This window comes from Antrostomus carolinensis, unplaced genomic scaffold (assembly GCF_000700745.2).
Source record: "Antrostomus carolinensis isolate BGI_N321 unplaced genomic scaffold, ASM70074v2 scaffold5264, whole genome shotgun sequence".
Taxonomy (NCBI): domain Eukaryota; kingdom Metazoa; phylum Chordata; class Aves; order Caprimulgiformes; family Caprimulgidae; genus Antrostomus; species Antrostomus carolinensis.
Genome location: NW_010311271.1, coordinates 1 through 16,308, shown reverse-complemented (window position 1 = coordinate 16,308; position 16,308 = coordinate 1). Strand labels below are relative to the sequence as shown.

The following is a 16,308-nucleotide window of genomic DNA, read 5'->3' as shown; positions in this document are numbered from 1 at the left end:
AAATTTGTACATGTTCTCAGAACGAGTAGTCAATATAAACATTCAATCTTCCATTCGATCACTAAACTTGCAGGTCAGACAAGCTGGCAGCAACGTTACTTCTGGACAGTAAGCCACAACTAACTTCACAGCTTGCAAGTTCTTCAGTTTGAAATACTAGTTCATATAGTATCAGTAATGCACATAATTTTTCCTTCTTACATGGAGTAGAAGGCTCAAGGAACAAAAAGGCAACTAAAAATATATTTGTTTTATTTAACAGTTTTCTAAAAAGCAAAGTCATAAAAATTAGTCACAAGTGGCAAAACCAAAATATATTGCACAGTGTACAGAAAACATTGTTGACATGTTGACAAAGTGTCATCACAATTAAGTCATCTTACAACAGTTTGGAAAAATTACAGCTTCAGAATCTTACCTATAAATGGAGGCATGTAGATTTAAAGTTACAGGAAAATATTTCAATACCACCCTGTAAATGCAAAACACTTTAAGGATGCAAGATTAAGTCCATAAGAAAGCACATCCACAAAATGCTCTAAATATACTTTTCTCTTCCTCTCACTAAGTTCTAGTTACGAGATGGTCATTGGGGATGAAAAAAAAAAAGAGAGAGAACAAATAATAATAAAAAACAGGAAAAAAAAAAAGGCATGCTAAAGCAAAGAAGTTCAAAGTGGTTGAGAAGTCCCTGAAAATAATTTGTATAATTATGATGCACTCCTTTTATATAAAGCTTTTATTTTTTCCCAAACCCTGGTCCGATTAAAACTATTTGTGTCTACACGTAAAAATGGAATATATTTAATATGTTGGTATAGCTGCACTGCTCCATTTGTGATTAAAACATTTAGTACATCAGACTTGAACACTAACATTTTAAAGTTTCTCATTCAGTTTATATTTACACATATTTAAGTTTGACCTTGCTAAACTATTAAAGATAGGAATCAGATCTTGCTGGGTAGTGCTTCACACTGCATTTAAGATACTTATTTTTTAAATTGTGATGGTACTTGTTTCACAAGTTCACACACTCTGCTATCTGCAGAACCTGACTCCAATGCAAATTTCCTCATGACACTGTCCAATTAATAACTAATTACTCTGCACAAATTATTTATTCCGCTAAGCAAATACCAGTCACTTCTCCATGGTTTTGGTGGTGTCAGATCTAACTTCACATCCTTTTCGTATACAAAGAGAAGTATTTTTATAGAATGAAAATAAGCTTAAATTTCAGTGAATAGAAATGTTATCCTAATAAAAAAGGAAATGCTTTCCATGAAAAATATTTTAAGACAAACATATCAAAGTTAATTTAATTTCTGCATATGTTTTTCACTCCAAGACCTACAGCTGACATCTAACAATACTGCAACTAAATGTCCTTTAACTAACCAATATATTAAAGTTGCTCTTTTGTGTTCTCTTCCCACATCCGACACATATAAACAGCACAAGAACATAAAGTACACACATTCAAGTCAATACGATCTCAGAGGCATCAAAATTAAATCCTTGACCGCAAAGGATTCCAGCCATGAGTTTTAGATTATGCAATTCAAACATAGTGAAAGTCAATGCTATTCTCCAAATTACTTCTTTTTTATAAGAACTATCTTCAAATGACAAGAAATGTCTAATCCTCTCTTGCCACACACAAGTTTGATGTTTGTTTAGCCACACAGAAAAAACTGATGGCCCATCTCCTGACAGAACAAATCAGAAATAAACATTAAAGTTATACCAGGCTTTGTCTAACAGTCACTGAGGCATATGCAGTAATCCTCTGTAGTCTTAGTTTTTAAAATCTTTAAGCATAAAGTATTTTTGGGTATAAATTCTCAGAAATGATGCTTCAAGGTAATAAACAGTTCATAGTATTACAGTGTCCATTTAAATAAAAGGCTACAAAGTTGTCAGCACTCGTCTATACTTTTTTACACATTCACGTAAGTATTTTGACCCAAGACAATCTTACAAAATTAGTTTGACATTTCTCTTAGACAAAAAAAGTTCCTACATTCAAAACTATAGTAAACAAAGAGGATGGGGTTAACTGGTATGAGTTAGGTATGAGAAGGGCAAGTGTGAATTGACTTGCTTGAAGGTTGTTTCTTCTACTATGCTGGACCACTTCAAATATTGAGAACAATGCTAAAGAGCCGCTAAGCAAAATTGCTAAAACAATTTATAACGCTGAATCACTACCAAAAAAAGATCTGAAGAACAGCATGTACGTAAGGGGATTTGCAGTACTCATTAACCCACTCTACAAAAAACAGTAGGCGTCAATGATAGCTTCTATAGTTTATAAAGAAATACTTGAGGCATATAAGTGCAAAATATGAGTCTTTTAAATAAGAGCTATACCATCTTCAACAATATCCTTACTGGGAAGAGATTGCCACCATTTAAAAAGAGATTCATTCACAAATGACTCTTCTTGAGCAAGAAAAACACATTTGTTTTTATGAACTGGATTCATCTTGCTGAATTCAAGATTAAAATCTTTATGGATCATCACTGTAGTCTTGAAGCAGCTTTGAAAACAACAAGGTCAAAGGCTATGTTTGTTCTTCACTGACTTGATTCAGGGAAACCAAATTGTTTTCCCCACTGTCTTCGATCATTTCATTAAGGTCCATTTCATGGATTTCTTCATCATAAGATGTATAAAAATTGCTCTGTATATTGTCCTCACAAAAAATACATTCCTAAAAAGGAAAAAAAAAAAAAGTTATAGAAACTTGTAAGTAAAAGAAAAAAAACAAACCAAACAACAACTTTTCCAAACAACAGCCCATTTGGCATGTGATCCCTGATTCCAAAGGAACCTTTACATCTGTGCTGCAACCAAGATATATTCTGCTCGCCAGCTTTCCCTCATACAGTAATTTTATAACATGCAGTAAATCAATACAGGTACTTGAGAACTCTACTGGAAGCAGTTATGCCATGGATCATTTATAAAGCTGACATCTTACATGCACTTCCAGTCACATTTTCCTCCATTTGATTGCTAACCCTGCAGTAATATGTTCATGTCAGTGGCAGTGCTTAAAGAGACTGAAGCAACTGTATGCTTACACAAGTTGGATGCTACAGTATTAACGTTGCAGTAATATCAGTCAGGATTAGGATTCCACTGCAATTCTGTTACACTGACTTTTGAAATACTCATATGCAAAGAGAGCCTCTGCATTTGATAACTTACGTGCAAAAAAACTACAAAAGGATAGAAAGCTTAAGGAAAGGAAAATGCAATCAGGCATTTGTATGTGAATAAGTAAAATACACAGACAATAAAAAAAACTGTAAGGATGCTTTGTTTTCTCTTTTTTGCTTTTCAAGTCATTAATCCACTTACAGAACCAAGCCAAGAGATGATCCCGTGTGAGAAGTCTGATAGAAAAAAGGAACAGTGTAGTCCCATTAATTTTGTACTTCCTTTCTCAAAAGCAATGGGTATAAATTTCTGCGCACAAAAGACAGATTTTTATGTGGTGAAGTTTCTGGCTATCTTGGTAAGGGATTTCAGACAGATACAGAGAAATTTAAAAACAGAAAGGAAATTTCTTATACTGTATTCACCAGAACTTTTGACTTTCCCATTGGAAAGAAGTCTTATGATAAATAAAATCAAGCCAGAAACCACTGCATGAAAATTTGAATTAATTTTTTTCTCTGTGTAATTGACCAAGCTTTCATAGCAACAGGAATGGAAAAGTCTAACATATGCAGTTAATAATTTAAGCACTGTTATACATGCAAAATAACTCACTCATTTAAACTTACGGAATTAGCAACAGTTTTTGGCAGTCCACCTTGCTGGATCCACGGATGAACTTCAATAAGCTCTCTTTTTTGTTCTTCTGTAAATTTTGGCTGTAGTTTCTGCATTTGCTTTAATTTCTGCTTATCTTCTTTTAAAACTGTTTCCAGATCTCTAAAATAAAATGTATTTAGAAATTGAGCTTCAACAGTTTCTGAGCTTTATGCCTACATAAGGTTACACAGTCAAATACTATCATTTTTAAAGACCATTTTTGTTCTGGAATGTTACAATTCTTATATTGGAAGAAAATTAAGCATGGCTATTTCAGCAGCTTTCTGCATTTGCAGATAACTTTAATGCATCTCTGCTGGCTCATTGTCTTTTCAAATCCCATCAGTGATAACAGTTTTCTTAGAGCTATTCAGGCAGCACCGCAGGTGAAACCACCAAGAACTCCAGTTTCCCTCTGCTGCTTCTGCAGTAAGTTCCAAGTTCCCCATCACTGGGAGGACAATCCGAAACAGACACTAGATGCACATATGAGATACTAGAGCAGAAGAAGTAAGATATATTAAGAAGGTCATCAAGAATGAATTAAACTTCAGGACTGAGAAAGAGAGATTTAGAAAATACTGCTTTATTTCAGCAGCCTACTTCTCTCCCTCCAATTCCCCACCTTGAATCAGAAACTTAAAGAAAACCCACACCACACCCAACATTTACAAGCTGTATTCCTCTATAGAGGATGACAATAGAAAAGCATGTTCCAAGAAACCCAGTGCTATTTCTGTTCTGTACAGCATACCTAAGAACAGGTAGGCTTTACACTTCTTTTCCTGGGCATCATGCTTTAATAGAGAGCTTAACTCTTCTTATCACAATATCCTGTTTTATATTTACTATTTTCTCTTTGGCAGGCTTTGCTACTCTTCCAGTCTACTGGAATTCCCATCCATAGTTATCAACCTTTCGGGATAAAAAAACTGAGAAATACCAAGGTACTTTTAAATCTAGGGAAAAATTCTAAAGTTCTTATGATGCGTTCTCTATTTTTTTCCCCTCATCATCCCTGTGCCTCTGAATTTTGAAAGCCTGTTTTCCTTCCCTTTCAAAAGACTTGTCTTTACTGAAACTTCCTATTCCTTTCAAAATACTATTCACTGCTCCCAAGAAATACAAACAAGAAGATAAAAAAACCCCACCAACCTGCAGACTTGCCACCACACTTCCTCCTATATCTGCTCTTTGCTATTGAAGCAGAGAGTATCTCTTTTTTTTAAATAAAGTTTTTTTTCCATTAGAAACCTTATGATTTTTACCTTCTATTTACTTATCCTATTTGAAAGGGAATTCATGGAGAAGAATGAAAGTTAATAACCCTGGAAAAAAACCTCACAAGGCAGAAAGCAGCATGCCACTGAGTGTGGCATCTCAAGGACAACAGCCCAGGAGTACAGATTTTCCATGCTACAAACCATCATCAGTTCTAAGCGTACTTGCCATGATCTATTAATCGGACTACAAGGACTTCTAGGCAAGTAGTTACAAGTCACTAACTATGAAACAGCTTCAAATATATATATATACCCAAGTTAATTTCAACTCAGGTAATTGATCTAAAAATCAAATAATCTTTACTTTTTGAGAACTTACTGTGTAGTATACAAAAGATATAAAGGAAGCAAGAATTCCTCTTGGCAGCGAGCTAAACATTAAAACCAATTTACTTCTATTGAGACAGAGATGCATATGTATCTTTCCTTCTGTACATCCTGCTCCCCCCCAACACGTATACAGATTGTGAAGGACTACAACACTGGAATTACCGTGAAGGTATCTGGTAAGTCATCATAACAGTGTCATCTGTGTTTGCCATCAAAAGCCATATAGGATCCTGAAGGACATATTTAATGAAGTGCTCACTTTCTTCAATTTCTGCCTTCATTTTGGTTTTATGCTGATTTTCTGAGGAATCAATACTCCCAAAGTATTTGCTGGTATGACTAGTTTCACTACTACCTTTAAAAAGAAATTTAAAGTTTCATTATAAATTGTCAAATACATAGATTATCTGAATGCTTTTGAAAATAGAGAAGATTAAATAGAAGTGAAAGCATAAATACAACCACTATATTATTTCTTTTTTTAAACAGAGGGAACTTCAACCCCTAAGTAACTGCATTAATATTTTTTAAACTGAAATCCTCAAGCTAAGTCTCAATTAAATTTCAACAGAATAATTAGCTTACTTAAATTAAAAACTCTGAAATGAAACATGGAGTACAGCAGTTTCTTTTCATTATTCTGTCATACCTACATAATGTCTTAATGGCTATTCTATATACACTTTAAAAAGCTTCTATACTGTAAATCAAGCACAATAGAAAAACTTCCATGGTATGTAATAAAAAACCAAATAAAGAATGAACTATGCAATGAGGATTTAAAGACAATAAAGATTTTTACATAAAGCACTTGATGTTCAAGTGGTATTTGCAGTACCTCACACTCCAACTCTTCTAAAATGCTAAGAGAGTACTCACTGCCGGAGTTACCTGTTCTGCTCCCTGACGTGCCACAGCCATTGGATCCAGACCCTAAAGACTCAGCAGCTGCAGATACACCACTCCCTGAAGAAGCTGAACCAGTGCCTGAACATGCATCTTCTTGAAGTAAAATGTCAAGTAGGACACTAGACATGGAGAGTGCATCACTATTTTGAGCATCCATTGGAGATTCAGCCTAGTCATAAGAAGGGGAGGGGAGGGAAAAAAAAAATTTAAAAATCCAAACCCATAACAAAAAGCCAAGGCTATTTCACTACTAATAATTTACATTTAATATTAATCCATTTCACTTTATATTCTAATATGTTTACACAGTTATTCAAAGACGGACAACCAACAATAACATATGCCAAGACCAACTGAGGAGTAACAAAATGGACTGAAACGTAAACAAGTGGACCTTCACTAAGACTGAGATTTCAATTCAATTTCTGTTTAAAAAAACCCAAACAAACAACAAAAGTATAGTACTTCATACTTAGCTCCTACTACAGTCTTCCTCAGAGATTTGAAACAACAGTCCATCACTATTACTACTCCCAATGTATGATGAAGGTGGGAAGAAGGTGTTCCCAGATAAAAGCTTGCTAGGCAAGACAATTTATTTGCATGCTTTTAAGAGAAAGAGCATTAACTATGCTGAATTCTAACATAAGCAAAACCACTTCAAGTCAGTTTGAAGACTAAATTCTAGAAATTATGGTTGACAGAATTTAGCAAAATACATAATAATGGAAAGAACTAGCTTTATCCTTACCACATGCCTGAACAAATGCCTGTATTGTTCCCATTTTACAGTAAGAGATAAGGAAATTACAGAAAGTTACATTTTGCAAGTTTCTAAAGAATAGGAACAAACAGGTCAAGGACACTCAAAAGAGTTTGCCGACAAAATTGTCACTATTAAATGTTGTTATCAAGCTTCTTTTAATCCAGCAGAGGCATCTCAGAGTATGCTGTAAATTACAGGTTGTCACAGATGCACTGTTATACCTAGCACAAGTCAGAAGTCCTTATAGAGATAAGATTTCAGAGGTATTATGTGATGCACAGAATACATTAGTCCAAATATGGCACTGGATACATATATCCCTGAAAATTTATCTGTTAAGTGTCATTTCTACAACTAGTATGATAGAGAGATTTTTTTCCCCATTAAAATCAAATGGATTTGTTCTCAAGATCCTGGGATAACAAAATCACGTAATAACAGAATGTGACAAGTTTTTGCACTGTATCCATTGAGTTTGGAAGTTTCTCTAGAAACATGGATACAACAAAATCCATTTCTCTTTGTTCTCCCTGCATTCACCCCCCTTAAGGAACAATATCATAGAATGGTTTGGGTTGGAAAGGATCTTAAAGATCATCTAGTTCCAACCCCCCTGCCATCAGCAGGGACACCTTCCACTAGACCAGGTTGCCCAAAGCCTCATCCAACCTGGCCTTAAACACTTCCAGGGAGGGGGCATCCACAGCTTCTCTGGGCAACCTGTTCCAGTGTCTGACCACCCTCACAGGAAAGAATTTCTTCCTAATATCTAATCTAAACCTCCTCTCTTTCAGTTTAAAGCCATTACCCCTTGTTCTACCATTACCTGCAACTCCATCCCATCAGAGACTAAGCATTTAAAGATACCCTATGGTGCCTTTAGAAAGCATTAATACTAGTCTACATATTTCTGTCATAGAAACCTTTACGTACATATTACCCCATCTGAAGTTTCTGTAAAGTTATTTGTTGAACTGATTCATCAAATTTTAATGAGTCAGGAAATAAAAAAATCTGAAGTTACCAAATAGCTTGGCATAGTTTTAGTGCACCAAATAAAACAAAAATAAAGTTATGGTCTGCAAGTAATAATTCATTCTTCTTCTACTTTGGTTGCTTGTTTGTGAACAAAGATGTGATTTTATTTTAAATCAGCTTCTTTCAGACCACTTACAGATTGTTTCCCCACTCCACACTAATATACTAGCCCAAAACTTTTTGCTAAAAATAAAGTGTTCACATTATTTTAAATCTATCTTAGTGCTTTTCAATAGGCTTATCCATATTCATATTTTTTTAAAAAAGTGGAAGAAAATATTTCAGGATGTATTTCCAAGCTTCCTAGCATAACTTTAGAAGAACAATAAGGTAGTTCTAATTTTTAAAGGCTACAACTATTCTACTGATTAGATTTCATGTTTTATTCAGTCTGCTGAAGTTTGAATTTACTAACTACAATAGTGAGTTCATCTCCTGGCACTATACTGACTGACTACTGTTCGCCATTAAAAAACAGGTCCCACAAGTGAAAGGACTGAAAACGACGTAGCGGACACAGAAGAACAGGGCAAAAAAAAATAAAATCCCAAACCCAACAGCATACTTACTGGCAAGGATCCCTTTCCACTACAGTTATCAGTTGTCATGATTTTGCCTATGGCTCCTTCCTCACTTAAAGCTCCATGTAAACCTGCAGGAGCTCCGCTTTCAACAGCTTTTGGGGTTTCTTCTAACTGTAGAAGATTCAGAGGAGAACTGCACCTTGACTGAAACAGAGGTGGTGAAGCCTGGTCTTGAGGACCCACTGACTGCGGAGTGCAGGAACGGGATGGTTCATTCCTTGGCTCTGCAACAGGAACCTTTTCAGTCTCTGCTGATGGATTATAATGGAATGGTTGTGTGGGAAAAAATGCCTGCTGTGGGAAAGGGCTGGGTGTAGCAAATGGTGGCTGCGTTGGAAATACTGTCTGTGAAGAGAAAGTGGAATGGGCAGGGAAGTTGGGTTGGCTATGGTAAAGCGTTTGAGGTAAGTTATTGTTCATCTCTGGGTAGACATAGTTGGGGAGCACAAGAGCTACAACAGGTGTCATAAGGGGTGCAGAGAACTGGGATGGTTGCATAGGACAAGTATTTCCAGAGTCTTGCAACTGATTAAAACCAGAGAGTGAAGTCTCAGGAGCTGGTGGCACAGTCCCTGCAGCTGGAAAAACAGGAAGTGGATATGCAGGCATAACAGTGGGAAAAGACACTGCTGAATAGCTCGCTTGCGAAGTATTTGACGGTGACCAAGCAGTAGTATTTAAACCTTGAAGAGGGAACCGATGGGGAAATTTAGTTCCAGAAGTTGTACTGTCCGAAGATTCCTGTGGTTTAATGCGCTTTGATTTCCTGTTCTTTCCATTTTTCTTCCAAGGCTGATCCATTCCCGAAGTACCATTTCTTTGTCCACGGCCAGCTGCAAAAAAATCCCCAGAAACCCAAAATATCAAGAAAGATCCTACTTGCAATCTAATGGATCCTTTTCACCTTGTCATCCCTAGAAGTTGCTCAAAACTGCAGTTCTGGACTTAGCCTACCCAAATGGAAGCATCTGAGAAGAGGTCAGGTTCACTTTTACCTCTAGCACAAGAGCTGAGCTAACTGGCAATGAAAACCATGCTGGCATGCCATGGGGGAAAAAAAAAAAAAAAAAAAAAAAAAAAAAGAGAGAGCAGCAGCAGTGGATCAACTCAGGCTCAAATGTGTCACCCAAACAGCACAAAGCTGCAAAGCAGTGGTTCCTAGATGAGCAAACTTCTAATTACTCCAGCAATTATAATGAAAGCAGTAAGGGACGTGACTTGAGAGTTAAGGTCATGCAGCTCTGTAACTGAAAAGGTAAGGAAAAAAAAAAAAGCAGAAAGAGAGAAAGAAAATTTCCTGAGGAGAAAGAAGCATGCTACCTTTACAACCTTATTTTAGAAGTTTGCACCAAGCGATTCCTTCCTTGGCAAAGGCTGTCAAGCTCATGATTACAGACATGAGGAAATCTATAAAATATTTTCTGGCGCTAAAAGCTGCTCAAACTTTTAGTTTGTCTAAAGCTTATTTAGATAGGCTGAAAGTTTATTGAGTATAGAGAATGTAAGGGGCCTAAAGGGTTCCAGAATATGTCTCCTAAGTCAAGGACCTGCATAACTATTTAAATAAAAAATTTAAAGGATAAGAATCTGCAAAAAAATGCTTAGCAGCATCTGAATTCTGTTCCAAGTCAAGTCAGGACTGAAACAGGAACAAAGTCAGATCAGTATCAAGCACTTCTGAAAATGCTATTGAGAGTTCCTAGTCCTAATAAACAAAACAATCTCACTATTACAGCTAGTTTGTGCCATTTCCATCCCACTGATCACATTATTAACTTAAAGGCAACCAAACAATTACCAGATTGTTTCCTTGATTACACAATAGTGGAATGGGAGAAACCAGATGTAAAAGAAAGGAGGAGAAAACAAAACAAAACAAACAAACAAACAAAAAATCACAAGCCTGGAAAAAAAAAAAAAAAGACAGCTGGAAAGACAGAAGGAAAAGAAAAGCAAGAGAATACAAATATAGATACAATAAAGCAAACATGCTAAAGCATGGGTTTTGTCCCTTGAAAGTAAATGAATGACAGCAACAACACAGTGAATAGATAAAAATTAAAACATTAGTTACTAAAATGCCAGTTATTACCTCAAAAGCTATACTCCACTCTCAATCTTCACACTAGACTCACTAGAAAGAATTTTTCTGTGGATTTTAAAAACAGCATGCAACTGACACTATTCAGAGTGGCCCCACAATAGAGCTAAAAATGGAAATGCCCTCTCAACAGAATTTACTTCCTATATAAATACAAGTTTTATCATGAAAACTATTGCCATACCACGTTCACCAGGCCGTCCTTTTGGTTTATCTTGGAAGTAGTAATTGCAGTGGGACTGAAAAATATTAAATCTCTTTATTTCTTTAAACTTATTCAAAAAGCTCTGCTCCTCTTTTTGCGTATGCACTGCAAGGACTTCCTTTGTCAGTCCCAGTTTTTTAAATGGCTCCTTTTCTTGATTTACATGTGCAGAGTTGGATGGAGGGGCAAGAAGTTGGCCATCTAAGAGTTCTGCTCCACTTGGACCATCTTCTATCATTTCTACAGAAATAGAAGGAAAAAAAAAAATAAGCCAAGATGAAGTAAATAAAGTAAATAAATGAAGTAAATTAAGTAAAAAAATAAAGTATATGCATTTTTAAGCTATTATAATTCTGTAATAATTTTGCTGTAAGTTTAAGATACAAATTCCATTCCTATAGAAACATTTTAGCTGTAAGAAAATGTAAGTCACAAGTAGACACTAGCTGTTCACATGTCTGAAGTTTAAACTTGCTAGCAATCACCATTTTGGAGACAATTTATTAACAAAAAACATACCTAATTCAGGTTGTGTTTTTTTGTCTCCAACATGAACAATGGTGCTACTGTAGCTGCACTGACTTGTGAGAGAGACAACACTTTCAGGCTTGCCAGGTAGCGCCAAAGATGTTAAGTGAGCACCGACCACTGGGGGACCATTTGATTTACCAGATGCCTTCAATACAGCAGGATCTATTAAAAGAAAGTCATAGTGTACTGAACATAAACCAGAGCAAATGCAAGTTATATGTTGCTGGGGCTGCAAAACAGTAGAGGCTAAACTGTGCATTCCACCAAGAACATTTTAGGAATAGAAGGACTTCTGAGCAACCAAATCCAATCCTTTACTTTTATATACAGTCAAAACAAATATTTTCAATGAAGAACTTTTTATTCTTTCCTGGTCTTCACTCTTCTTTCATGGCACAGTTTTGGAAGAAAGTTTCCAGTCTAAAATTAAGTCTCACCCAGCTCCCATACTGTTGTACACTAATCTCTGTCATTAGCTGGTTATCCTAACAGCTTTGCTCTGAGCATCTACCTGTTTAAGTTCTCTTACCTGAAAGCTATACACAATAATCCAGCAGAGGTCATACCAGTGCCTCATAAAACAGTATTAAAACATTCCTTCTCTAGTAGGAATACTTGGCATAACACATCTTTAACACCTAAAGTTTGCCTTTTTCCTGACTAAAGTATGCTGGTGGCTTTGTTGTTCTCAGTCATCAGTGCACCAAGAAGCTAGTGAACCCACATCTTCTCCTGACAACTAGAACTGCATAGACTCCAAATGACAGCAGAAATTGTGTTCCTAATGGCATGATGCTAGTTCCACCATTTCTCTCTCTCTCTAGTTCCCAAGGCATTCAAATTCCTTCTACAGTACGCTTTGTTCCTATGTATACCCACATCTTCCAATTTGATTTAAAAAGCTGCATTAGAACTTCTTGTTGAAGCTCATCAAAAGGAAATATAGACAAGATCATTACCAAGACCAGTTTTTGAGAAACTCCACTAGACAGTTCCCCTTCAGCCTCATATAATGACAAGGTCGAATCAGCAAGTATCTCATTTATATACAGTTCTTTACAGTTCTCACAATTCTTGAGCTAACCAGTTACATTCCTCACTTTAGTTCCCCATCTAGAGAAGGGCCATATCAAATGCTATACCTAAGTCCTAACAAATTAAGTTAAGGTTTTTGCCTACAGCAGACTTTTTACATAGCTATCCTCAGTAATCCTAATCTTTTATTTCCATGGCTGGACATCCCTTTCAAGTAGCTTCTTGTGCCTCACAAAACACAGAGTAGTCTAATGCTGCATTTTACCCTCTCCTGTGTCGTGTACCCTGCCACACTTTTTTTTTTTTTTTTTAATGTCCACAAAGAAGAAACTAAAGTGTAATATGCATATTTTTGTTGCAATTAATTAGCTGCCAGGTTCTTCACTTGGTTGTTCCTTTAAGTCTCAACTCTGAAAAAAACTTTTTACATTTGATACTGACTCAAGTCCTAAAACTCAAAATCCTGCTGTATATTGTACACTATACATAAGCTTATTGCATCTACAATCCAGATATTGAATCAACCACTCTGTATTTTGACAGTAGGGAAAATTTTCATAATAAATGTCAGATCTCCAAGCATTTAACACTGAGAAAGTGGCTATGAGGTCATGCTTAAACTACGCTTGTCATTATTCTGCAAAGAAGTTAATAACCAACTGGTTGCTAGCAAAAAAGTAATCGAGAAAAAGCTGTGATGTAGATATACCTCCCAAGGGCTGTACAGCATTATCAGCTGGTTTTTGTTCATGAACTCCAGAATTCAGTGATGAAGCACTTGATGAAGGTTCACATTTTCTTTTTGCTGTACCGGGCACATTACAACTCTCCAAGTACCTAAGATACAATGATTTAACAATATTAGATACGTGAGTCCTAAGTCTAGAGGTCAAGAGTAATTTACACACCAGCTGCTTACCTGATGACACTGTCCAAACAGCTAATCTGTTGGTAAGAATATATGGGTTGTTCTTTCCAAGCCAACTCTTCACTGGTCACATTTTTAGGAGCAGCTGTTAGTGCATTATCTTTTCCCACTCCATCTTTCACCTGACCACCAGGACCATTTTGTTTTTCTATGAAAAGAGATACTGCTGTTATGCAATTATAGCATTAAATCTTTGCAAATTCACCTAAAAGTAACAGTGAAAGCTCTCATCTGTATGCATTTCTTAACAGGTCACAAATTAACCACTGTAAAGCAACTAAGAGGTTTGCACACTAATAGATGATATAACATTGTGTAAATAATTTACATGTAACATTGTGTAAAAAATTTTCCTGTTCTTAGGGATTCTTGGAGGTGTGAATTTTATTAGTTAGGTTGATGCATAGGGATCCAAAGGGAAGAGATATTATGGCTGTAAAAGAACAGATATCCCTAGAGTTGAAAAACACTCAGTAGGCAGACAACTCTAGTACCCGTAAGTTGTAACAAAGTATCAGAAGAATAACGGATTAATGTATTCAGAATTTAAATCTCATTAGTAAGATTTTAAGATTTATTAACTTAAAAATTCATGAGGTTACAAAGCAAACAGGAAAGATAACATTCATAATGTCATCCTCCACCTAACAGAAAAGATGTTTGACTTGTAAGAAAATATGAGCTACAACTAACATACATCAAAACAACAGCTTTAGGATATGCCTTAACTGTGTGTTATAACATCGGTTCAGACATAGCTGAACATAGTATTTTCTTGAGCACAGTTGAGAGACACAGGACAATATAATTTTAATTGATAAAAATGCTGTCTTTATGCATTGATCAGAAGTAAACTAGAAAAAAATCCTACTGTTGCATTATATGAGGCACCAGTGCAATATACAAATAATGAATTTGCTAATGTCTTACCTGCAAAAGGTTCTCTCTTATATTCCAGTTTTGCTTTATTGTCAGTGAATATACGCTGTCCTTTATTTTTGACCTTCCGGGCATCTTGACAAACCACCTGAAATTAGGCAATTAAAAAGAGTTATTACAAAATTCCGACACAAACCAATATGCATAGTGATTCCTCAGTAAATTAAATCTAACTTTAATTAATCTCTATCTTACAATTAGTCTGATCACAGGAAAAATCCTGATGTATAGAATTTTATTGTGCAGCAGCACAATTCTGGGAATTGGAAAAAGATTAAAGTATGGTTTTGTACACAATTGCTCTATTTTGTTTAATATGGATGAATAACTTGGATAGGAAAAATATTAAGATACATTACAAAAAAGACCTCAGAAAAAAAACCCAAAACAAAACAGCAGTATCACTTCATAAACAAAATATTGCTGCCAAGACTGAGAACTTTTTATGCTAGAAGTTTAACCAAGCCCTGACAGGATATTATAGAACTATAACATAACAGTTGCAACTGTCTGTGGAAATAGCAAAGGAAAGATACGTATTTCCCTCAAAAACAAGATCTCCTTAAACATTACTTTTCTGTATAGCTCTGAAGTGTAATAAACTTATCTGTTAAAAAAAAATCCAGATACTTCATCTGCTTAAGCCACTAGTGTTTAAGGACTGAAAGCCAGGAAAGCGAGCATCTTGGCAAGAACAGCAGTGTGCCATGCCTGATCACAGAAGCAGAAATCAAATTTGGGACAATTAGCCTATAAACAATATTAACTAAGTTAAGGAAAACACTGGCTTTCAGAATTAAATGTAACTCAGTGAGCTACAACAAATTTGGGAAGACCAAAGCCAAAACAACTAGAGATGTTAAAAGGTGCAGTTCCTTTGCATCCACATTCAGTAGAGTACTGTCCAGCTGATTTAATTTGCCTGTGGAATAGTTCTGTTAAGCACAGGTACAAATTTAACACTGCTGTTTTGTTCAGACTAATAGAATTTTAAAATTCAATTAAAATTAAATTATATCTCACTATCAGCTAGATGTAGCAATGGCCTAATCTATGGTAAAGTTAAGTTTTAAGCTAAAAAAAAAAAATAAAATTATTCCATTCCATTTATTTAATTCCATATTATATAGCATAATTTTGCAACATAAAAAGTGATGAAGGTCAAGCTACCACTTGGTTATGCAGGTATTACTTCATTTTATCATCTTAGTTTTATTTGGAAAAACAGTAATTACAGACTTTTCGCTCCTAAAAGAAACTGCTTCAAATATCCAGCTAGTTTTCCCAGAAACACAGCATATAACAGATATTATAATAAGTTAACACACTGTACAGGTTAAAATGCTTTATATACACTGACTTTCACACCTATAGTTGTGCGTCAGTGCTCTGAGACTTCATCTACACCAGAAGTGTTTATTCCCTTGGACAGAAAGGTTTTTCCATGTTAAACAAAAAAGACAAACAACTTTTTCCTTACACTTTCTTCTATCCCTTAATTGAGAGGGTTATACTGTAAGTAAAAACCACCACTTTATTACTAGTTTGTTTTGTGCCACATACTGGAAGAACAAGAATTCAAACCTACTGTTTTATCCTTATGAGTGTCTTCATTATTATTTCCTGTGCTGTCACTGGAGGACGCCACACTCATTAAGTGCTCATGTGAACCATTGCTACCTAGACTTCCGTAGCCACTGGATCCACTGTTGTGGACAGGCTGTTAACAACAACAAAATATATATATCTCAGCACACCAGCTTTAAATAAAACTGAAATTGTTACCGGTAATTCCATGTAAGGAAAAAAGAATTTATTTGGGGGGGG

General features: G+C 35.6%; 1 protein-coding gene across 1 annotated transcript; it reads right to left on the bottom strand.

Moving 5' to 3' along the window:
- Positions 1–2,570: 2,570 nt before the first annotated feature.
- Positions 2,571–16,201, bottom strand: PER2 (period circadian regulator 2; the record flags this gene model as incomplete). The annotated part of the gene is made up of 11 exons (XM_010166674.1): positions 2,571–2,720; positions 3,802–3,952; positions 5,608–5,800; positions 6,337–6,523; positions 8,728–9,575; positions 11,028–11,288; positions 11,568–11,741; positions 13,324–13,451; positions 13,534–13,690; positions 14,473–14,569; positions 16,070–16,201. Coding segments are annotated over 11 exons (2,478 nt in total), but the record flags the coding sequence as incomplete, so codon positions are not given.
- Positions 16,202–16,308: the final 107 nt, after the last annotated feature.